Source organism: Anomaloglossus baeobatrachus, chromosome 12 (assembly GCF_048569485.1).
Source record: "Anomaloglossus baeobatrachus isolate aAnoBae1 chromosome 12, aAnoBae1.hap1, whole genome shotgun sequence".
In the NCBI taxonomy this organism is placed as follows: domain Eukaryota; kingdom Metazoa; phylum Chordata; class Amphibia; order Anura; family Aromobatidae; genus Anomaloglossus; species Anomaloglossus baeobatrachus.
Window position 1 is genome coordinate 112,665,340 of NC_134364.1, and position 23,132 is coordinate 112,688,471.

General features: G+C 44.5%; 1 protein-coding gene across 1 annotated transcript in view; it reads right to left on the reverse strand.

Annotated features, from left to right (window-relative positions):
- FUT8 (fucosyltransferase 8) overlaps positions 1-23,132 on the reverse strand; it is a 251,645-nt gene that overhangs the window by 135,820 nt on the left and 92,693 nt on the right. Inside the window, exon 3 of the mRNA XM_075330812.1 lies at positions 22,379-22,710. Within this exon, the coding sequence (XP_075186927.1) occupies positions 22,379-22,650 (272 nt within the window). The 5' untranslated portion in view covers positions 22,651-22,710. The remainder of the gene's footprint in view (positions 1-22,378; positions 22,711-23,132) is intronic.

Genomic DNA, 23,132 nt, shown 5'->3' on the forward strand with positions numbered 1-23,132 from the left:
GACCTGGATAGTCCAGGGCATCACACAATGCAAGTCAGTGGGGAAAAACTCGCAATGTAACGAGTAACCTGAATGCCGCACTATTCGTGTGAGTAGTGAATAGTGCGGAATTCCGGTTACTAGTTACATTGACAGTTTTCCCCATTGACTTGCATTGCACATGCTACTCGGAATGAATACCCAAGTACTAGACAGTACTCGTTATGAGTATAGCGAGCATGAATAGCTAGGTACTCGCTCAACTCTAGTTAGAACCACTTGTATCACCTATACGCTGACCCTCCAACTGCAGTTTGAAGGGTCACTTGCTAAATAAAAATTGTTGAATACTTTGCAAAAATCTCCCAAGCTCTCCTGATTCTGCCACTCTTTTCGGTTTTGAGCTGAGTTGCTCTATTGCAGAGATATTCACATTTCTTACTTTTGGAGTGCGCTATGAGAAATCTCTGTTTGCAGCACAACTGAGCGTTTCTTGAGAGTCTTCTTGGGGATAAAGCGCTTTCACACCTGCCAGGTAATACCAATGATAGATGAGCTACTGAACAGTCTGACAGTTTCTAGAAGGCATAGGTGAAGAAGTACGACCCTGGAGATGACTCAAGAAACGCCCAGTTGTACTACAAGCAGAGATTTCACATACTGCGCCGCAAGAAACAAATGTGAATATCTCTACAATGGAATGACTCAGCACAAAACGGAAAAGAGCAGCAGAATCAGGGGAGCTCAGGGATTTTTACAAGGTGTTTAACTCTGATCTTGAGCTTCCACCGATTAAAAAAAAAAAAAAAAACAGCTACAACTGTAAAAGGAAAAATAAAAAAGCAAAAATTAGCAAAACTAAAACATTCTGATCAGACTAGGAAGCCCACTGCCACATTTTGGTGAATCTTTTGATGGATCTATGATAAAGGTGGAGCACCCAGCATCAACATGATACTCCCCTGTGAAGTATATGGTATATCCATACTTGCCAATAATACATATTTCCACACATCCTGACCTGCATCCAGAGGTCACCATATTCAGGATATTACCCAAATACCTCCATTCTGGAACAAATGTCAAGGGGTGAAAATTAATTATAGTAAGGAAGAAGCCTCTGACTACAGCAAGACCACCATAGTGATAAAAGTAATTCAGCTATGGAAGTGGGCGATTGCTAGCTTCAGAGGAGCTTCAAAGGGGACCTGGAGACAGACTGGCTCCCAGGTAATAAGTATAAAACTGGGATATACGTAGCCGCCAAAAATATGGCAGGCATATTTCCGACCTCCGGACAACGGGATGCACGTAATACATTTTGCCTTAACAGTGGGACATGCATATCAGCCCATTAATAACTAGCCGCTGGAAGACAGACATGTTTCCTAGCTATGGATAGATAAAATCATAATAGGAAACATTATGGTAATATCTTCCTCGTGGGACGCTCAGGGGTGGAGATATTAGGAACGCTGGAGGTGCGGTTTTCGGCACAGATTGGTGGCAGCTGTGGGATGTCGGCATGACCCACTTTATCAAGAGGAGTAACCAAGCCAATTCATGGCACCTATACTGTCCAGCAAAACCCCCACAGCCACAGAACTTTAAATGAGAATATTGCTAATTATTTTTTTTTATTTTCAACTGAACTGCAGTAATGCACGCAGAGTACTTCCAATATCTAAATTTGAGAGGAACTCTAAAGCGTCTGGCCCCATAGTGACCCCCGTGGCTCTTCAGCTATATTTCTACCCACGCACAGAGATATGTACAGATGATCAAGTGCTTACATACGAAACTTACTGTGGTTTCCTCCTGGCATGATATAGAAGAGAGACAAACACCGATCGGCAGAACATTTCCACCTGCAGTAGGATTATAATCATCACAAACTAGAAATAATGTATTTTTAGATTTATTTTTTAAAGATCATCTTGCGATTCATGCAGCTGCCCGAGATTCATGGGGGGCTGCGGCAGATGTCAGCCTACACAGGAGGAAGCGTGAATAGGCATTTTTACATATGAAACCCATTCTGAAGGTTTTAGAAACCGTTCATGATCCCGCTGCCACTACTTGTGAAAAGAGCATACCGGAATTTCAGAATTTATTGAGACTACTCAAGAGTTCGGTGTTTTAGATTTTGCATTTGTTCCTCTTTTTTTAGTTCCCCAGAGTAAACTATTTAACCCCAGTAGAAGCCATAAAAATCCCACGTCTTCAATAGCTATGCCCTTTCTTTGTTCCCATACAAGTACATTCCGGTTCTTGTTCCAATCAGCCTGATGAAGGGCAAACGCCCGAAACGTTGCAACATGTAACTTTGCCACAGAGGTATCATCGGTCTGGCAATCAATACAATCTTCTGACAACTAAACTGGAGATCAAAATTAGAGAACACAATTTCCTAAATGTTGCGATCATTGTGTTGTCCTATGTGATTATATCCTAACATGAGGATACTCGCAGTATTTTACGCTTATTTCATAAATCGCATTTATTTAAAAGCACATAAAAATGTAAATGAGAAATTCAAAAGAACACGGATTCAAATTAAAGAACACTTTCAGATCCATGGGAGTTATTGGTGTTAATCTGCACCTGGTGCTAATTTCCTTATCTGACAAACCCTATGTAACTGGCTCCCAACTTTCCAGCTTGCACTGACTTTGCAAAAGTGGTTTGCTGTTCCATAGTGACTGAAACCCTCCGGCAGCAGGTTGTCCAGATGAAGGCCAAAGGGGTGACCCTATCAGCCATAGCAAGAGAAGTTGGTTGATTCAAGTCTGTGATTGCGAGAATATTGCATCTTTATAACAGCACTAACTCTTTGAAGTCCCCCAAGGGGCTGGTCACCCTCGAAAGACAAATACAAGAGAAGACAGGATAATGCGGAGAATCTCCACGGGTAATAACTTCCACACTGCAGCTGGAATTGCTCACCAGTTCAGCACTGAACAGGGTAAGGATCTGTCTCGTCATACAGTGTCACGACGTTTAACAGCATTTGGACTGAAAGCCGACTCAGCAGTGACCAAATATCTCACTAGCAGAAAGAATCACAAGGCTAGACTCACCTTTGATGAGGAGCATGTTGTGCGCCACAGTTCATTTTAGTAATGAAAGCAAGTTTAATTTATTTGTTTCTGATGGAAACATTATGTTCATCGACAAACTGGGGAAAGACTGAACCCAAAGTGTGTTAAGAAGTCAGTGAAAGGCGGTGGAGGACGTGTCATGGTTTGGGGAATGTTTTCTGCAGCAGGAGTTGGACCTCTCATACAGCTACATGGCAGAGTGATTGCAAGCGTGGATCAGAACCTTCTTCACAACACCTAGTTCCTTACATGCGTTCATCACTCAATCAGGCAGCAATTTCCATGCAGGACAATGCCCCCTGTTACTGAACAAAATGGGGAAAGCAGTTACTTGAAACAGAAAACATTGAAACAATTAAATGGCCACAGCCCAGAGTCCTGATCTAAACCCAATAGAAAACCTCAATAAAATCCTTGGTGACAAAGTTATGGCCAAAAAACCCACAACAGTCAAAGAACCGTGGAAGAGACTGGAAGAAGAGTGGGCCAAAATCCCACCAGAGCAGTGTGAGAGGCCAGTGATGTCCTGTGGCCAAGATCTGCTTAAGTCATTCACAGCGACGGCCGGTGCACGTCCTCCTGATTGTGACTGTTGTCACCTGCAGAACATTTACTGATAATATCTCTACAGTCATTGCTGCTCTCTAATTATCATCATCACGTTTTGGACAAAATAAAGGGGTTATGGTGATAAATTTTGAATCTTTTGTAAAACCCTGCTCTAGTGGTATGGTGCACCCCTTACCCTGTTCTAGTGGCATGGTGCACCCCTTACCCTGTTCTAGTGGCATGGTGCACCCCTTACCCTGTTCTAGTGGCATGGTGCACCCCTTACCCTGTTCTAGTGGCATGGAGCACCCCTTACCCTGTTCTAGTGGCATGGTGCGCCCCTCACAAAAAAAAACTTTAAAAGTTTATCAATCTAGATTACATTATTTCTAAAAAGCAAGTGATCAGACATTGTTCTCTAGTTTTGATCTCCAGTGTAGCTGCTATGAGGTCTCGTATACTCGGCCAGCATAGAGGGATTACTGCTCCTAATTCCCAGTTCTTTGGCTAGAGCACAGATAGACGCAGTAGCAATATGGAGGACAATATAGAGCAGTTCTGAGCGGTGTAGATGTGAATCCAGCTCTGAGATGAGGTAAGAGACTTGTTAGAAAGCTCAGCCCAATCTTTCTCTCCCTCTGCTTGTTTTCATACTCTCCTCCTCATTACACCTCTACCTTCAGTTATCGAAAGAGTAAACTGGTTGTGTAATGTAAGTAAAAAAAAAAAAACTGATGGCACTTCCTAAAACACAAGTGTGAACATGTGCATACTGAGCATGAGGTACATTATAACAAATTAAATGCCAAGAGATGTTAACAATGAATATAGGAATATGAACATGCAGTACTGCTAAGAAAATACATGTCAAATTGAGATACTTAGAATATAGAAAAAAAGGCCAGTTTTGTGTGAGCCCAACAGCCAACGTCAAGGCGTATCTGGTCGTTATCTACTTCAATACTTCTCTTTGGGTTAAAAAAAAAACAACTAAAATAAATAGGAATCTGCTAATAAACTATTAAAACTGATTAAGCCTGATGAGGAGTGCTGAATTATTATCCAAGTAAAAAGGCTGATGGCACTTACTAACATGCAAGTGTGAACAGTTGCATACTGAGCATGAGATGTATTATAGCGAATAGTTGCACTCTGAAATGCTGTGATAAGTTAACAATAAATAAAGGAATATTAACAAGCATTACTTCAATTATGGGGTCCTCTTCTGATTGCCAAAGTTTCATGAGTGCTCAATTTTAACTCCTTATTAGCAGGTTGCTATCTGTCCATAAGGTGAAGGGGTTTTTTTTAACTCAAAGAAAGGCATGAGAGAGCAGAAGGACCCAACATGAAGAGATACGCCTTAACGTTGGCTGTTGGGCTCACATAAAACTGGCCTTTTTTTAATATGCCAAGTATCTCAATTTTTATATGTATGTTCCTAGCAGTAATGCATCTTCATATTACAATATTCATTGTTAGCATATCTTAGCATTTCAGAGTACAACCGTTTGTTTCTTGGCAGTGTAATCTGACATCTTAGATAGCAGTTCAGCACCACTAAGTTTAGCTGTTTTCTATTTTCCAAAGAAGATGACAAGTTAAATTGATAAGAGGTAGGGAAGAAACAGCTGATGAGTGGATAAAGCAGCAGAATTCTTATAAGATATTACTGTAAATTTGCAAGCACAATGTAAAAGCTTGTGTAAATTAAGGGGGATAACTTCGCCTTGCGGAGACTGACAAACCAATCTGGCTGCCAGTGAGGAGACTTCTAGCTGCAGTGCTTTACGACTCCTCACTGGCAGCCAGATTGGTTTGTCAGTCTCCGCAAGGAGAAAAGTTTTCCCCTTAGACCCCACTATAGCTTCTCATAAAGCCAGATCAGATCTCATACTTTGCACTGACGAGGGGCAATCACCCCAAAACACCGTGTCTGCAAACTGAGGTTATGATCTGGCATAAATCCCAAGGTTTGTAAAGGGGCCACTTTTGACTTTTAGGATTGCTGCCTCCAATAGGTGACACTAGAGTTGGTCTCCTTCCTCCCTGAAGAGACAATTTGTGACATTATTGTCTAAAGATTTTTTTTTTTTAAGAGGGTTTCCTTAAAAAGGTTGGACAGTTTAGCTTCTATATACTCCATGCATAACACTACATAGCACAATGAGTGAGCAGAGGATTTCTCAGTGAGCTTATCATGCCTGGGATAGTAACGGTCAATTTGCCCCGTCTCCGTCCCTTTGCCACGTCTCCGTCCCTTTGCCCCGTCTCCGTCCCTTTGCCCCGTCTCCGTCCCTTTGCCCCGTCTCCGTCCCTCTTTTTCTGTCTCTCTCTATCCATCTCTCCACCGACATCTTATTACCTCACACATAAGCTTCTTATACTAACAGTTTATTTTGTTCCTATAGCAACCACTGACAGTTGCTATTAATAGCCTGTAGCTCCCACCTCCATTCAGCTTAATGGAGGCAGGATTTTGGAGAGTATGTTTTGATGGGAAAATTTAACCCCGCGCTTTACAGTTAGTCTATGATGTTCCCTGGGTCACTTGTGCAAAATTTCATTTTTGTAAATGTGACGGTGTAAATTCTTTTAGCGGCCATACATACACAGACACACACACTGAGCTTTATATATTAGATTTCAAGGAGGCATACCTCACAAATTAAATAAGAGATGTTATCAACGAATATAGAAATATGAACATGCAGTACTGCTAAGAAAATACAGGTTAAATGGAGATACTTAGAACATAGAAAAAAAGGACATGTTTCATGTGAGCCCAACAGCCAACGTCAAGGCGTATCCGATCCTTATCTAGTCTAATACTTCTCTCCGGGTTAAAAAAAAAAAAACCTACAGGGTTTTATATCACAGGGTAATAACAATCATCCTCAAGACACGCCCCTGAGGATCTTGTGAGCCACACCCCTTGGGGGGAAAAAAGAACAGATACGCCCCAGAGGATCCATGAACTTTGCTTAAGACCATAAAAATCAGCAAAAGTAAAATGGCCCATATCTCTGGAACTGTATGGCGGATAAAATATAAGTGACGGAATACTCAGGAGCAACAGGACCATGATGAAAAATGCTATAAAATTATAGGCTGCAATAATATAACTTGTGATTTAAAGGGGTTTTCTTTGGCTTACTGGTCTCATGGGAACCAGTGAATTAGATCCATCAGGAGCATGCTGGAGCGCAATTTCCAAATATTTGTTGGATTAACCAATAAAATAGTTGGCCCCAAATTGTGACGCTCCTGCTGTTGCAAAATGATAACCTAAGGCAAGCTGGGAGGGGTAGTGAACAGACAGCAAGCAGCTGCAGATTACAGACTACTGCCCAGGAAGCTTCCGAAAAACAGACTACTGCAGTAGCTCGTACACAGCCATCTTTCCAGCCGCCGCCTCCGCAGTGACGGTCTCCAGTCTGTGCCCCGGTCGTGTTACAGAATTGCTTTTTGAAATAAGTCCCAGTAAGTTATTACTCGGCCGGCAGGCTCCAGAGATTACAGCCGAGAGATTCCTCCTGAATGTTCTCCCCGGATACTATTTCCGCAGGTGGATTAAGAGAAGGATTAGACGTCGCGACTTTTATTTGATCTTTTAAATTCAAGGTATCTGATGGTTAAATGCGACATTTTATATCGATTTCTTATAGAGGTGTCTCCTCTACCAAAAAGGAAAAATGTATTTCTTTTATTATATTTTTAAATGTATATATTTTTGCTTTTTTTTTTTGTTTTTTTTCTTCTTCCCTTTTTTATTTGCATCTTAGAAATCACTTTAGATCAAATAAAAATCACTACCTGGTATCCATTTCTAATATATATGTATCATCACGATTGTAAAATTGGTAACTCCCATAGGCGTTACCGGATACACCTGTGCATGCGTAGCCGTCCCCGGCAGTGCAAAATGGGGCCTCATTTTTTTAAAACCGAGTCCTGAGAATATTGTTACTTCCCTGCGGATAACATCTCACTATCCCAGCAAAAGAGTCCGGTATGCCAGGAGGTAAGGAGATCCACATGTCTACCATCATGTGGAAACGGATTACCTACTTGCCCGAAGGACTGGAGTCCTGAGTATCTTCTTACCTCCCTGCAGCCGCAATGATGTCATCTCGCCATCCCAGCAAGAGTGTCAGGTATGCCAGGAGGTAAGGAGATCCATGTCTTCCATCATGTGGAAACTGATTACTGACTTGGCCGATGGACCGGAGTCATGAGAATCTTCTTACCTCCCCCTCCAGCCACAATGATGACATTTCGCCACCATCCAAGCAAAAAGTGTCAGGTATGCCAGGAGGTAAGGAGATTCACGTGTCTCATCATGTGGAAAGTGATTACTGATTGCTGACTTGGCCGATGGACCGGAGTCATGAGAATCTTCTTACCTCCCTGCAGCCACAATGATGACATTTCGCCATCCCAGCAAAAAGCGTCAGGTATGCCAGGAGGTAAGGAGATCCACATGTCTCCCATCATGCAGAAAGTGATTACAGACTTGGCCGATGGGCCGGAGTCCTGAGAATCTTCTTACCTCCGTGCAGCCGCAATGATGAAATTTTGACATCTCAGCAAAAAGCATCAGGCATGTCAGGAGGTAAGGAGATCCACATGGCTCCCATCATGTGGACACTGGTTACTGACTTGGCCAATGAGCTACCGTCATGCCAATCTTCTTACCTTACCCGCAGCCGCAATGACGACATCTCGCCATCCCAGCACAAGAGTCAGGTATGCAAGGAGGTAAGGAGATACACATGTCTTCCATCATGCGGACACTAATTACTGACTTTGCCGATGGACTGGAGTACTGCAAATCTTCTTACCTCCCTGCAGCCGCAATGACGACATCTCACAATCCCAGTAACAATCAGGTATGCCAAGAGATCCACATGTCAAAACATCATGTGGACACTGATTACTGATTTGGCCAATACACCGGAGCCATGCAAAATTTCTTACCTCCCTGCAGCCGCAATGACAACATCTCACCATCCCAGGAAAAAGTGTCAGGTATGTCAGGGGGTAAGGAGATCCAGATGTCACCCATCATGTGGACACTGATTACTGATTTGGCCGATGAACCAGAGTCCTAAGTTCAATTCACCTATCGAGTGACAACCCATACTTCACACTGAAAAAGGGTTAATTCAGTAAGACAACGCCTGTTCATACGCCCTGTATAGGTCGCACGATGGCGACCGGCTACATTGTAAATGGCCAGCATGTATCCCAGAGATGGTTGTCCTCTGGAATGTTTACTTTGGTGCGTGTTGTTCCACAAGCTTTCTTAAGGAGTTAAAGGGCCAGGTTTACAGATAGCTGGAGAGATGGGTGGGTCTGGCTATCGAGATACCTCCACCCATGGGTGTCTCTTGTGCTTTAATGAAACTGTTTCTTTGGCACATGGCAGTCTGAGATGGAGCCTCTGGGAGAGGTGCTCTGCACTGACCGGAGTCAGTGTGTAGGGGCTAGCAAACCACCTGGAAAGTAACCGGTGCGGGCGTACCATGAAGGTTACATAACAGAAATCCATCTAGGGTTGTGAAGTGCGGTTCATGTGTGGTTAACAGTTTAGACTTTTCATGGAAATGGTTCTTGCATCACAAGCCAAGTGAGTAAACCCTCTCACATTCAGTGAGTGATCTATCACAAGGTTATTGACGTGCCATCTCTAAATTAAAGTCTGTATTATACTCCAGAGCTGAACTCATAATTCTGCAGAATATAATTATTAGCTTAAGACAAGCTGAATCAATTTTGAACCTCTAAAAGTGATGTGTCCATCAAGAGGAAGGAGCTACAGAGCTGATTTAAATAGATGCAATTTCCAGCGATGGCAGGTGATCGGGGTGTAAAAAAAAAAAAAGTTAGTGAAACAGCACTGTAGCCGCTTTGTTCTAAGGATCAATGACAGTCTAAAGAATTCAAACAATTCTCGACTTCCATGGAGGAAGCAAGCATTCTGGCAAATTCGTTTGCAGAATTATGAGTGCAGCTCTGGAGCAAAATGCTGTTTGGAGCTCAGAATGCATGCAAGAAAAGTGATGAGCACTGGACCCCCTGGAGGAGTTGTCAAAGATCTAAACCGCACCTGAAAGACATTATGTTTTTTAACGAAACCAACAAGAATCTTAAGAAATTTGTATTGAAGCCTGCAGAATTGTGAGTTCAGCTTTGGAGTACAATGCTGGCTGTAAATTGGGATCAATGCAAGATAAGTAATTAAATATATTTACAAAGAGACTCACCGTTTCTGGAGATTATCTAGATCTTCTGGAAGAATTCTATAAATTTGCATGTAACGCACAGAATTGCGAGTTCAGCTTTGGAGTACAATGCTGGTTGTAACTCCGTATAAGTGCAAGATAAGTAATATAGTGTATTAGGAGATCACCTGGACTCCTGGAAGAGACAGAAAACCTCTGGAAGGCCTGACATCCTTAACTTTCATGAAGCCAACAAGCATTCTAAAAATTCGCATTGAAGCCTGCAGAATTTGGAGTTCAGCTCTGAAGTACAAAGCTGGCTGCAACTCAGGAAAGCAATATAATTTACAAAGTTTAAGTTTTCCGGGGATTGCTTGGACTCTTGGAAGAGTCGGCAAGTCTTCCAGAAAGTCTAAAGGAGTGTGGTTGACGCATTAAGGAGGGGTGGCGTTACAAAGGGGCATGGCTATAGGGAAGACAATGACTTGAGACAATGGTTTAAGTAGATGAACGTTCCCTTTATGAGCATCGGCCGTTTTACGACAAACCTTTTACTGTGCGGACAACAAAAGGAGAAAGGAGCTTTGTCAGCAGAGATATTATATCCCATTTATCAGAATATTTTTTTTTTTTTTTATTAAAAACGGTCCTAAAGAACAAACAAAACATAATAGACTCACAAAAACACATCTGTAAAATAAAAGTAAGCCCAGAAGAGCGAGCCTGGCCCGTGAGATGGCAAGTGCTGGGATAGAAGAAGAACGTCTTATTGATTTGCCACTCAGAAGCAGCCATGGTAACAAGACATCTCAACTTTCTTAGGATAGCGGGCCCGCGCTCGTGTCCCTGGATTAGTGGACGCTTGGCAGCAGTATCGACCCGAAAACCTGACATCCCAGGATCTCACTCTGAAGGGATTAGATAGAAGTGTCAGCCGCTCCCGAATACGGAGGCAGCCCGCCAGCACAGCCGGAGGAGCCTGGACACACATTTATGCAATGCAGTGACCCATCAATACGTTTCAGGAGGGAAAAAAAATTCTTGTGCTTTATGCTAAAAGATTTTTAAAGTGGATATCTCAATTTCTGAAATGGGTAAAATTTAAAACTGCTTGTAAGAATAAGCAAGTTTGCAATTTACTACCTGTTAGAAATACTCAGTTAATAAGCAAGTTTGTAATTTACTACCTGCTAGAAATACTCAGTTACTAAGCAAGTTAGTAATTTACTATCTGCTAGAAATACAGTTACTAAGCAAGTTTGCAATTTACTACCTGCTAGAAATACTACTAAGCAAGTCTGCAATTTACTACCTGCTAGAAATACTACTAAGCAAGTCTGCAATTTACTACCTGCTAGAAATAGTTACTAAGCAAGTTTGTAATTTACTACCTGCTAGAAACACAGTTAATAAGCAAGTCTGCAATTTACTACCTGCTAGAAATACTACTAAGCAAGTCTGCAATTTACTACCTGCTAGAAATAGTTACTAAGCAAGTTTGTAATTTACTACCTGCTAGAAACACAGTTAATAAGCAAGTCTGCAATTTACTACCTGCTAGAAATAGTTACTAAGCAAGTTTGCAATTTACTACCTGCTAGAAATACTACTAAGTTTGCAATTTACTACCTGCTAGAAACAGTTAATAAGCAAGTTTGCAATTTACTACCTGCTAGAAATATTTAGTTACTAAGCAAGTTTGCAATTTACTACCTGCTAGAAATAGTTACTAAGCAAGTTTGCAATTTACTACCTGCTAGAAATACTACTAAGCAAGTCTGCAATTTACTACCTGCTAGAAATACTACTAAGCAAGTTTGCAATTTACTACCTGCTAGAAATAGTTACTAAGCAAGTTTGTAATTTACTACCTGCTAGAAACACAGTTAATAAGCAAGTCTGCAATTTACTACCTGCTAGAAATACTACTAAGCAAGTCTGCAATTTACTACCTGCTAGAAATAGTTACTAAGCAAGTTTGTAATTTACTACCTGCTAGAAACACAGTTAATAAGCAAGTCTGCAATTTACTACCTGCTAGAAATAGTTACTAAGCAAGTTTGCAATTTACTACCTGCTAGAAATACTACTAAGTTTGCAATTTACTACCTGCTAGAAACAGTTAATAAGCAAGTTTGCAATTTACTACCTGCTAGAAATATTTAGTTACTAAGCAAGTTTGCAATTTACTACCTGCTAGAAACGCTTACAGTTACTAAGCAAGTTTGCAATTGACTACCTGCTAGAAATACTTTGTTAATAAGCAAGTTTGAAATTTACTACCTGCCAGAAACCGTTAATAAGCAAGTCTGCACTTTACTACCTGCTCAAACTGATGTCCACCCTATTAAAATTTAATGGTGGAGATACCACATGTGCCGAGGTAAGAAGAGGCTGCTTACACTGCTGTCCACCAGGTCTATCTGATATAATATTGTTGATACAAGGGGTGCTGAGGTAAGAAGTGGCTGTTCACACTGCTATCCACCTTCTGTAACCTAATACTGGGGATACCACAGGTGCTGAGGTAAGAAGAAACTGCTCACACTGCTTTCTACCCCATTATCTGATCTAATACTGGAGATACTAAGGGGCGCCAAGGTAAGAAGAGGCTGGTCACACTGCTGTCTACCACATTATCTGATCTAATACTGGAGATACTAAGGGGCGCCAAGGTAAGAAGAGGCTGGTCACACTGCTGTCTACCCCATTATCTGATCTAATACTGGAGATACTAAGGGGCGCCAAGGTAAGAAGAGGCTGCTCACACTGCTGTCTACCCCATTATCTGATCTAATACTGGAGATACTAAGGGGCGCCAAGATAAGAAGAGGTTACTCACACTGCTGTCTACCCAATCTATCTGAATTAATACTGGAGATACCAAGGGGTGTTGAGGTAATGTTGTGCTCCTGGGGCTGCGGCGCCGCTCGTTACCGCGCCGCTTATCTCGGCGCCACTCATCACTTACCGGCCCGGTCCCCGTGCACCCCGACCACGGCCGCCGCTCCCGCTCTCCTCCCTCAGCTTCCCCTGCACGTCCCCCGGTCCTGGCGCCTCGCTGTGTCCCGGGACTCTGCTTCCAGCCCTCCTGCCTCATCTCCCCTGCGTCCTGCACTGTTCTCCGGCTCCCGAATCTCGCACTAGGGCGCGGGTGCGCTCTCTCCCCTTCTCTTAAACGGCTAGCGTCTCTGAAACAGGAAATGGCTGAATACAGGTACAGGGTATATTAGGCTTCCTTTCCATGTGGGCGGTGCCTGTTCAACGTGTACCACTAGCCGTGTCTCTTGTGCTAGTGTTTAGGTCTCGTGCCTCGTGCCCAGGATTAACAGTCTCTGTCCACAGATCCAGAATGCTGCCTATACTTGTCCGGCCCTCTGGCTTTCCAGGAGAATCCCCGGTGTCAGACTGTTGTGGATCCCATCATCTTCCTCCAGCCTGTACTCATCACCGATCCTGGACTCCGCCCGGTATCACCTGACTGCACCCTCGCTGGCCCCGGATTCCATTTGCCATCTCCAGTCGGAACCTGTACCCAGTCCTTCTCAGTCCACGTCTATCCTTGGACCTGCCTCCATATCCTATGTGGACATCTTCGGACACTATCCCGCAACGCTCCCGTGTCCCGGCTGCTGCGCATCTAGGCCTTCTGGGGTGATTGCCAGACAGTCCCTGTATAGGGGTTCGCTCCTGGTGGTCTCCTTGGGGGAGTCCGGTGCGCGGTCCCATGGATCCTCCTCCTTGCACTGAATCTGACAGGTAAGAAGAGGCTGCTCATACTGCTGTCTACCCCATCTAATACTGGAGATACCAAGGGGTGTGGAAGTAAGAAGAGGCTGCTCATACTGCTGTCTACCCCCATCTATCTAATACTAGAGATACCAAGGGGTGTGGAGGTAAGAAGAGGCTACTCATACTGCTGTCTACCCCCATCTATCTAATACTAGAGATACCAAGGGGTGTGGAGGTAAGAAGAGGCTGCTCATACTGCTGTCTACCCCATCTAATACTGGAGATACCAAGGGGTGTGGAAGTAAGAAGAGGCTGCTCATACTGCTGTCTACCCCCATCTATCTAATACTAGAGATACCAAGGGGTGTGGAAGAAAGAAGAGGCTGCTCATACTGCTGTCTACCCCCATCTAATACTAGAGATACCAAGGGGTGTGGAGGTAAGAAGAGGCTGCTCATACTGCTGTCTACCCCCATCTAATACTAGAGATACCAAGGGGTGTGGAGGTAAGAAGAGGCTACTCATACTGCTGTCTACCCCCATCTAATACTAGAGATACCAAGGGGTGTGGCGGTAAGAAGAGGCTGCTCATACTGCTGTCTACCCCATCTATCTAATACTGGAGATTCCAAGGGGTGTGGAGGTAAGAAGAGGCTGCTCACACTGCTGTCTACCCTATCTAATACTGGAGATACCAAGGGGTGTGGAGGTAAGAAGAGGCTGCTCAGACTGCTGTCTACCCTGTCTGATTTAATACTGGAGATACCAAAAGGTACTAAGGTAAGACAAGGCTGCTCACACCATTGTTCCCCAAGTCTTTCTGATCTTGAGTTATTTGGAATTGGATCCAAAAGAGATCTAATTTTGATTATCTACCCATAGTAAAACTGACGGTCAAAATCAACTCATTTGAAACAAAAAAAAAAAAGCTAGGGGACAACTGATTTGTGATCGGGAAATTATTTTTTAATATCAATGAGAACTTCAGGGGACGGACCCCCATCAATTTACGGTATGGGCACTATAAATAGTATATACACATATATATGACTGTGCAATAAACATAACCCCCCCCCCCCACATTGCAAGATGCATAGGTAAAGTCAGCGAGGTACCGACCTCAGGAAGAACATAAACTGAGAATCCTGAGTGTACAGATGAGTACACACAGCGCCTGTTATCTGCAGACCACAAGCAGCCCCGGATCCAGGCAATGACCCATTTTATTTCAGTGGACATATTGCACATGACTCGGGATTCTTGCTTTGGGCGTCTAAACATGTAAAAATCGATGGCGTGGAATCGCTACAGATTCGCTGCTTTTATTTCATGACTTTGTTAAAGGGGAAACGTATAAATGAAAAATGATGGCACATTACAGAGCAGTTGGGTGCAAGGAGTTTGGCAACCAAGAATTTGGAGGCTGCAGTGTGCTCGTACAGACTAAGGACCTCGCAAAAGCACCGCTATAAATTACCGCGTACAATAAAAAGTGTCATTCATTTTTGTATACCATGTACACAAGGTGCAGAAACAGACGCACGTGAAGTATAGAAAACGACCCAATGCCAGAAACCGGACAGAAATGCCAATAATTCACACCTTCACCTTGATCCAATTATTTTAGTCTGTTCTAAAAGATTAGAAATTCCTAAATCTTCGCCTAAACATCAAATCATACTCAACTCTGGCCGTAAGGCAACTGACTGCAGCAGCCAGCACCTGCACTAGTGTTGAGCGGGCTCAGCTCCTGTGCCCGCAGCTTAAACCTGCACAGACGCCATGATATAACAAGTAGGTCATAGCGAGAGAAAGGGTTAAAGGAACATATTCAGGTGTGGACTATTTGTTTAGCTAATGTTCTGGCATGCATTACAGTGTATACATTTGTATTTCCAGAGGTGTCCAGTGTAGTTTTCAGCGGATTGCCAGGCATGTTTGCAAGCTGATAACCCTATACCATAAAATGATGGATAAAGTCATGTCGATACAGTCTATACCCAGGGCTGCATTCCTACCGTATTTTATGGTGTATAAGACGACCCCCAACTTTTCCAGTTAAAATATAGAGTTTAAGATATATCGTACATACTCGAGTATAAGCCGACGCGAGTCATGTCCCCATTGTTTAGTGATGCCCCCTGCTGTAATGTCCCCATTGTTTAGTGATGTCCCCTGCTGTAATGTCCCCATTGTTTAGTGATGCCCCCTGCTGTAATGTCCCCATTGTTTAGTGATGCCCCCTGCTGTAATGTCCCCATTGTTTAGTGATGCCCCCTGCTGTAATGTCCCCATTGTTTAGTAATGTCCCAATTGTTTAGTAATGTCCCCCGCTGTAATGTCCCAATTGTTTAGTAATGTCCCCCGCTGTAATGTCCCCATTGTTTAGTAATGTTCCCCGCCGTAATGTCCCAATTGTTTAGTAATGTCCCCCGCTGTAATGTCCCAATTGTTTAATAATGTCCCCTGCTGTAATGTCCCAATTGTTTAGTAATGTCCCCTGCTGTAATGTCCCCATTGTTTAGTAATGTCCCCTGCTGTAATGTCCCCATTGTTTAGTAATGTCCCCTGCTGTAATGTCCCCATTGTTTAGTAATGTCCCAATTGTTTAGTAATGTCCCCCGCTGTAATGTCCCAATTGTTTAGTAATGTCCCCCGCTGTAATGTCCCAATTGTTTAGTAATGTCCCCTGCTGTAATGTCCCCATTGTTTAGTAATGTCCCCCGCTGTAATGTCCCAATTGTTTAGTAATGTTCCCCGCTGTAATGTCCCCATTGTTTAGTAATGTCCCCCGCCGTAATGTCCCAATTGTTTAGTAATGTCCCCTGCTGTAATGTCCCAATTGTTTAGTAATGTCCCCTGCTGTAATGTCCCAATTGTTTAATAATGTCCCCTGCTGTAATGTCCCAATTGTTTAGTAATGTCCCCTGCTGTAATGTCCCCATTGTTTAGTAATGTCCCCTGCTGTAATGTCCCCATTGTTTAGTAATGTCCCCTGCTGTAATGTCCCCATTGTTTAGTGATGTCCCCTGCTGTAATGTCCCCATTGTTTAGTGATGTCCCCTGCCACACACACACACATATAATATATATATATTGTGAGGTATCAACCGGCTGTATTACAAAAGGCCGGTATGTTTTGCAGAAGCGTGGGTGCTCTGCAATGTGAAACTGGCTGGGACCTGTGGTTCCACAGGATTGCATTCATGCAGAGCCATGGAAGGGTGTGTGATGCTGATTACACACTCCTTACCACCTGTGGGTGTGGCTCCAGGGGTTAAAGCAATCCTGTCTCTGAACCTGGGTGGAGAGTGTCGAGGGCAGTCTAGGGAGAGACTGGCTCTAGACTTCCAGTGTGTGTGCTGGAGATGGAGAGAGCAGAAGCAGGGTGTTTTGCACTCCTCCGGAGACCTTCTTTTGAAGGAAGGGGCTTTTAGGTCCATGTGTAAAGCCATGTGGCTGGAGCCAGGGGGAACCTGGAAAGGACACTAGCCACCTTAAGAGGAAGGTAACTGGGATTGGACCTGGGGTCTGGATACTGACAAGGGTCAGTGACACATGGGTGGCAGTCCAAAAGTGTGTGGACTTTATATTATGTGTTGATCTTTGAGGAGAAAGCCAACGAACGGCATCTTTATGTTATGTGACCTGATATGGTTTATGGACCTGTTAATAAACCAGATGGTCTGTTAAAGAGACCAATTACTCTGGCGTGCTTTAATCCCGCTACCTGATGTGTGGCCCACATACACTTGGGGCCCACATTGTCACATTATGGTGGAGAATGCGGGCATATGGCCTGGTTGCTAGGGGCAACGCAGCCTGGTTGCTAAGGGCAATGCAGCCTGGTTGCTAAGGGCAACGGCCTAGGACATATTCCTGTGGATACGGACTGCTTGCGGTGGATCGGCGGGTCCACGAAAATTTTTTTGAAGCGGTTTGCGGTGGATCGGCGGGTCCACGAAAATTGTCTGCGCACTCAAGCAGCTGGCGGTGGATCGGCGGGTCCACGAACAGGGACAGCGCTCTCAAGCACCTGGCGGTGAATCAGCAGGTCGTTGGGGACCTGTGCTGCAGTGGCGAGAGTCAAGCGACTGGAGGTTCCAGGCCAGCCGGAATTGCGAGGCCCTGCTTGGTGAGCAGTGATACACCACAAGCTGGAGACCCTGGTTGTACGGGCGGTACAACCCGGAAAGGTTAGTGGTTCTCTAACCCCCCCCCTGTCTTTGACCACCGGGTATTACCCATTGGAGCGCCCCTCCTGTTCCTCTTTTCGTTGCAGCATGGAGGAGCTCCTGAACCAGCTGCTGCAGAGCCAGCAGCACCAACGGCATGTGCCTGGAGGTCCAGTGACAGCAGTGGGGGCTAAAAGCCAAAAAGAGGGAATGGTCCCTGCGGACGTTGTGGAGGAGCTGTACCTGGTCCAGGGACAGCAGGAGCTGTCAGTGTGTAGCGATGTCGCAGCCATGGACCAGTTTGAGCGTACCCTTCGGGGGCCAGTATGGACACTGGGTGCCCAGGGAGACAAGGGCAAACGGTGTGAACTGGGGGCTAAGGACATTGCATGGAAACCGCATAAGGGGGTGGTTGCCCATAAAGGGGTGGTTGCCCATAAGGGGATGGAGTCCCAGAAAGCGGTGGTCCCCCAAAAGGGTGCGGAGCATCCCAAATCCAAGGGTGAAGTGGCGCAGATGGACTGTAGCCAGGGACAACAGTGTTCATGCCACAAGTGTCCTGTTTGCAATATAGACCACCCATCCGACGAGAAGCCACGTCTGTGTTCCGTGGAAGTGGATGGGGAATCTGTAACAGGAGTCGTAGACTCAAGGAGCTTGGTGACCCTGGTGAGGGCCACCTCTGATGTCCACTTGATTCCTGGAAGGAAGATCCACGTCGGCTGCACCCACAGTAATAAGACAGAATACCCGGTCTCCAGCGTGGTCATTAAGACAGCCTGGGACAGTGGGTCTCATGATGTTGGTGTAGTCTCAGATTTACTGCACCCAATTATTATAGGTTGGGACTCTAAATTATTTGTGCACTTGTGGAAGCAGGGGGACGTATACGGTTGCTTGTGTAAGAGCCGGAACAGCCCAAAGGAAACCCCACCACATTGGGAGGTGAAAAGGGGTCCTTGTTGTGCAGTTATGTGTGGTAAGGAGGAGATAGCACCTCCTAAAATTGACTGTCCTAAGTTAGGGGTGACCAAAGAAAATGATGGACGGACCCAACTTAGTGACATAAGGACTAAGGGAATAACCGATAGTGTGACCGTTAAAAACGGGGTAGCTCCAGAAAGGGAGGCAGATATCTGGTTAAGTGGGGACATGATAGTCCAGGATACCAGGGGGGGCGATGATGACTCCAGTAAAGACACTGACTCTAGTAAGGTGACAAACGAGTACAGTGAGGTACAGAAGTGTGAGAAGGGGAAAACTTCCTCCCGACGCCGAAGACGTAATAAGCGCCGAGAGGTGGCACAGTGTATGTCGCCTGAGGGTGCAGAGAAAGTGAAATACATGGGTAATGAAAACATGGTGCTACTAACACCTGCTGCGGTGGAGTCAGACGGTGATATCCTACAAAAGACTGAGGAATCAGAGATTGAACTGACACATTGTGACGACAGAAATCAGCGCGCTGCAAGTGCAGAGAAGGAGCCAACCAAGGACGTAATGGTGGTGGTCCCTATGATTTCAAAGTGTGAAGTTGATAGTCTGTCAGGCGAGAATGGTATAGGAAATGGAATCCTAGAGAGTGTGGGGGAAGGAATAATCCCCAACAGTCGTGGTGAGCAGACTGGTGAACTACCAAGTGCTGGGGTGGATGACAGCGAATTTAGCCCCAAATCTCTAAAAGGAACAGAGTGCCATGTTGAAGGGTGTGACACCCAGGCTGAGGGTGACACTGCAGAGACCCCAGAGGAAGTGGAAGATAATGCAGTGAAGAACCAAGAAACAGCTGGCGCTGAAGTGAAGAGAGCCTCTGAGGAGGTGAAGCCTGGACCAGAGGTCTCATCCAGGACTGGGAGCCTGCCTGACCTGCTTGGTAAAACCATGATGGAGGATATAGAGAAGGTCGTGGGTAAGAAGAGTAAGAAACCCAAATGTTCTGAAGCTGAGGTGGAAGAAGCCTCAGAAATAGTGTGTCATAGACCAGAGAGGTCCGCAAGTGAAGACTCATTCAAGAGGATGAGCAAAGACCATCTGCAACAAGAGATACTTCTTAGGCAGGCTACTGAGAGTCGAGTAAGGGAGCTGGAGAAAGAAGTGGCTGAGCTCCGAAGTCGCTTGGCAGAGTACCAGTCCAAGTCCCAGGGAGACTTGGAGCAGATGGAGCAGCGAGTGTCAATCCTGACCAAACTTGTTGAAGCAGGGGAGGCCCAAAGAGAGCTAACTCTGGAAGCTAAACTTGACAAGCATGTGGCAGGGATGAATGAGACTTCTGTAGTCAAGTGCATGGTGGATATACCTGAGGACTTAAGAGAAGCGTGTGCCACCGGGTGCATGCATGACGAATTTAAGAGAGCTGTGGAAGCGTGTGAGGTCTACTGTACCCCAGGGGCTGAACAGTTAGTGATATTGTCTACCAGTAAAATTACTGGGCAGCGGGTGGCTATTCTAAAGGACATGCACTTCAGATGTGTTCGTATGAAGTGGCAGGCCCAACTGCAAAAGGAAGAAGCCACTAGACAGCTAGAGTATAAAAGGAAAGCGCAGAGTCTGGCGGAAGATATCGTCCAAGTACCCCGGGCTCTGGTGGGGAGAGTCATTGGAAAAACCGGACGAGTCATGCAAGACATGGTGAATAAGTCGGGATTGGTGCGATTAAGAATCCCTGCTGCTAATGAGAGCAAGATACCCAGGGAAGCTGGTATGGTTCCGTTTGTATGTGTCGGGACTGTAGAGAGTCTTGGAACCATTCGAAGCCTTATTGAATATCGGGTACACCATGTACGTGACATGGAGCGGTTGTGGCAAGAAAACCTGAAAATTAAGGAGCAGCTTCGCCAACTGTGTGGGGGCCAGCAGCCGTCTTCCACCCGTTGTTCAGGGGAAAGAAGTGGAAGATGGCGTGTCGGTCCAGTAGTTCAGACGCGCGATAAAAGGAATCGCCGACAGAGTGGTAACCTACGATGTACGGTAGATAGTGGCCGTGATGAGCTTAGAGTTCCCGACAGTAGCCTTGGGGGTACTCGAGAAAGCCTAGGTTCGGACAAGACTGTAGGTTTGACTGGGGACATGTCTCTCTACTACGGTGACCCTGGGAGGGGGTCAGGGAGAGAACGGTCTGGAAATGGGACGTCCTTTAACCCTAGGTTGACCAGACAGGGTTTGGTGACAGTGTCGGGCGATGCCTCAGGGACTACTGCTCTTGGACGGCCCTCTCGACTGGTGGGGCATGGCAGCGGGGATGCCCTGTCTCGCGGCCCCAGGTCATTGGCAAGTGTTCTCCCCTACGGGTTTGAACAGAGGGGGAGGGTATGTGAGGTATCAACCGGCTGTATTACAAAAGGCCGGTATGTTTTGCAGAAGCGTGGGTGCTCTGCAATGTGAAACTGGCTGGGACCTGTGGTTCCACAGGATTGCATTCATGCAGAGCCATGGAAGGGTGTGTGATGCTGATTACACACTCCTTACCACCTGTGGGTGTGGCTCCAGGGGTTAAAGCAATCCTGTCTCTGAACCTGGGTGGAGAGTGTCGAGGGCAGTCTAGGGAGAGACTGGCTCTAGACTTCCAGTGTGTGTGCTGGAGATGGAGAGAGCAGAAGCAGGGTGTTTTGCACTCCTCCGGAGACCTTCTTTTGAAGGAAGGGGCTTTTAGGTCCATGTGTAAAGCCATGTGGCTGGAGCCAGGGGGAACCTGGAAAGGACACTAGCCACCTTAAGAGGAAGGTAACTGGGATTGGACCTGGGGTCTGGATACTGACAAGGGTCAGTGACACATGGGTGGCAGTCCAAAAGTGTGTGGACTTTATATTATGTGTTGATCTTTGAGGAGAAAGCCAACGAACGGCATCTTTATGTTATGTGACCTGATATGGTTTATGGACCTGTTAATAAACCAGATGGTCTGTTAAAGAGACCAATTACTCTGGCGTGCTTTAATCCCGCTACCTGATGTGTGGCCCACATACACTTGGGGCCCACATTGTCACAATATATATATATATATATAGATATATATATATAGATATATATATATATATATATATACACATACATATTATATATATATATATATATATATATATATATATATATACACATACACACACACACATATACATATATATGAATATATACATACATACATACATACATACATACATACATATATATATACACACACACATACACACATATATATATACACACACACATACACACACACATATACACACACATATATACACACACACACACACACATATATACACACACACACACACACACACACACACATTGTATAACTTTTTATAGTCTTTATATGGAGATGTGGCTCACAGGATCCTCGGGGGAGTGTCTTTATTGCATTATATATTTACTCATACTCATTCCAAGACCTCAGCCCCTTGCTAGTCATTAACAGGCACAACGTTAAGTCAAGAATGGCCCCCCCGTTGCCCCCCGAGCCAACAATTTTTTTCTAACATCAGCCAATATATATATTGTATATATTTAGTATTATAAAAACTACTTTGCAAGGAATGGGGGGGTTTACGACTCTATAAAAACATTCCACAATTCCGAGCACTTCTGAGCACAAGGCTGAAGCCAGGCATCTTACCGGAGGGATTCTGCCATTCTTCTTAAGTCTTCATTCTGCTGCTTTAATCTTTCAAGTTTGGCCAATATCTTAGACAGTTCTCTACTGGAGTGGTCGGGATTGTCATTATCTCTTACTAGATGTCCACCAATGTAAAAGAGTAATGTCCCCCAGGCAAAGAGTATGAGCATAATCCACCGCCAGGATCCCGTCCATGGCCGCATCTTCAGCTTTTGCCCGCAGTGTGCAGTCTCATGAAAGAAACATTGTACTCCCAAAGTCTTCCTCGTCATCCGAAGATCATCAGTCGCCCAACGGATAAGCCATGGTCAGCGCCCACTCCTCCGGATAATCTACACGTACAGATCAAAGCAAGGCTATAATTACACCTGGGATTATTAAGAAGTTTCAGATTGCACTTGATAAATATTGGGAGGGTTTTGAAAAAAAATTTTAATACTTTTTTGCCTTTATGCATTTTACGAGACATTTTTCTGTCATCTCTCTATACCTCTCATATGAGACCAATATAGAAAGTTTCAACTTAACATTAAGGTTTGTTCTTTGTTTATATTTTTTCAAGTTTTTGTTTGTATTTTTTTATTGTTTTTTTTTGTTGTTGTAGTTTTTGTGGTTCATTTTTACATTTATGCCAATGGTACTTTTTCCTACATTGTATCTGTACTAAAAAAAAAATAATAAAAAAAATTATAAAAAAAATTATATAAAAATACTAAAAATGCCCAAATTATTCCAGGAGTCATTCTTTAGTCAT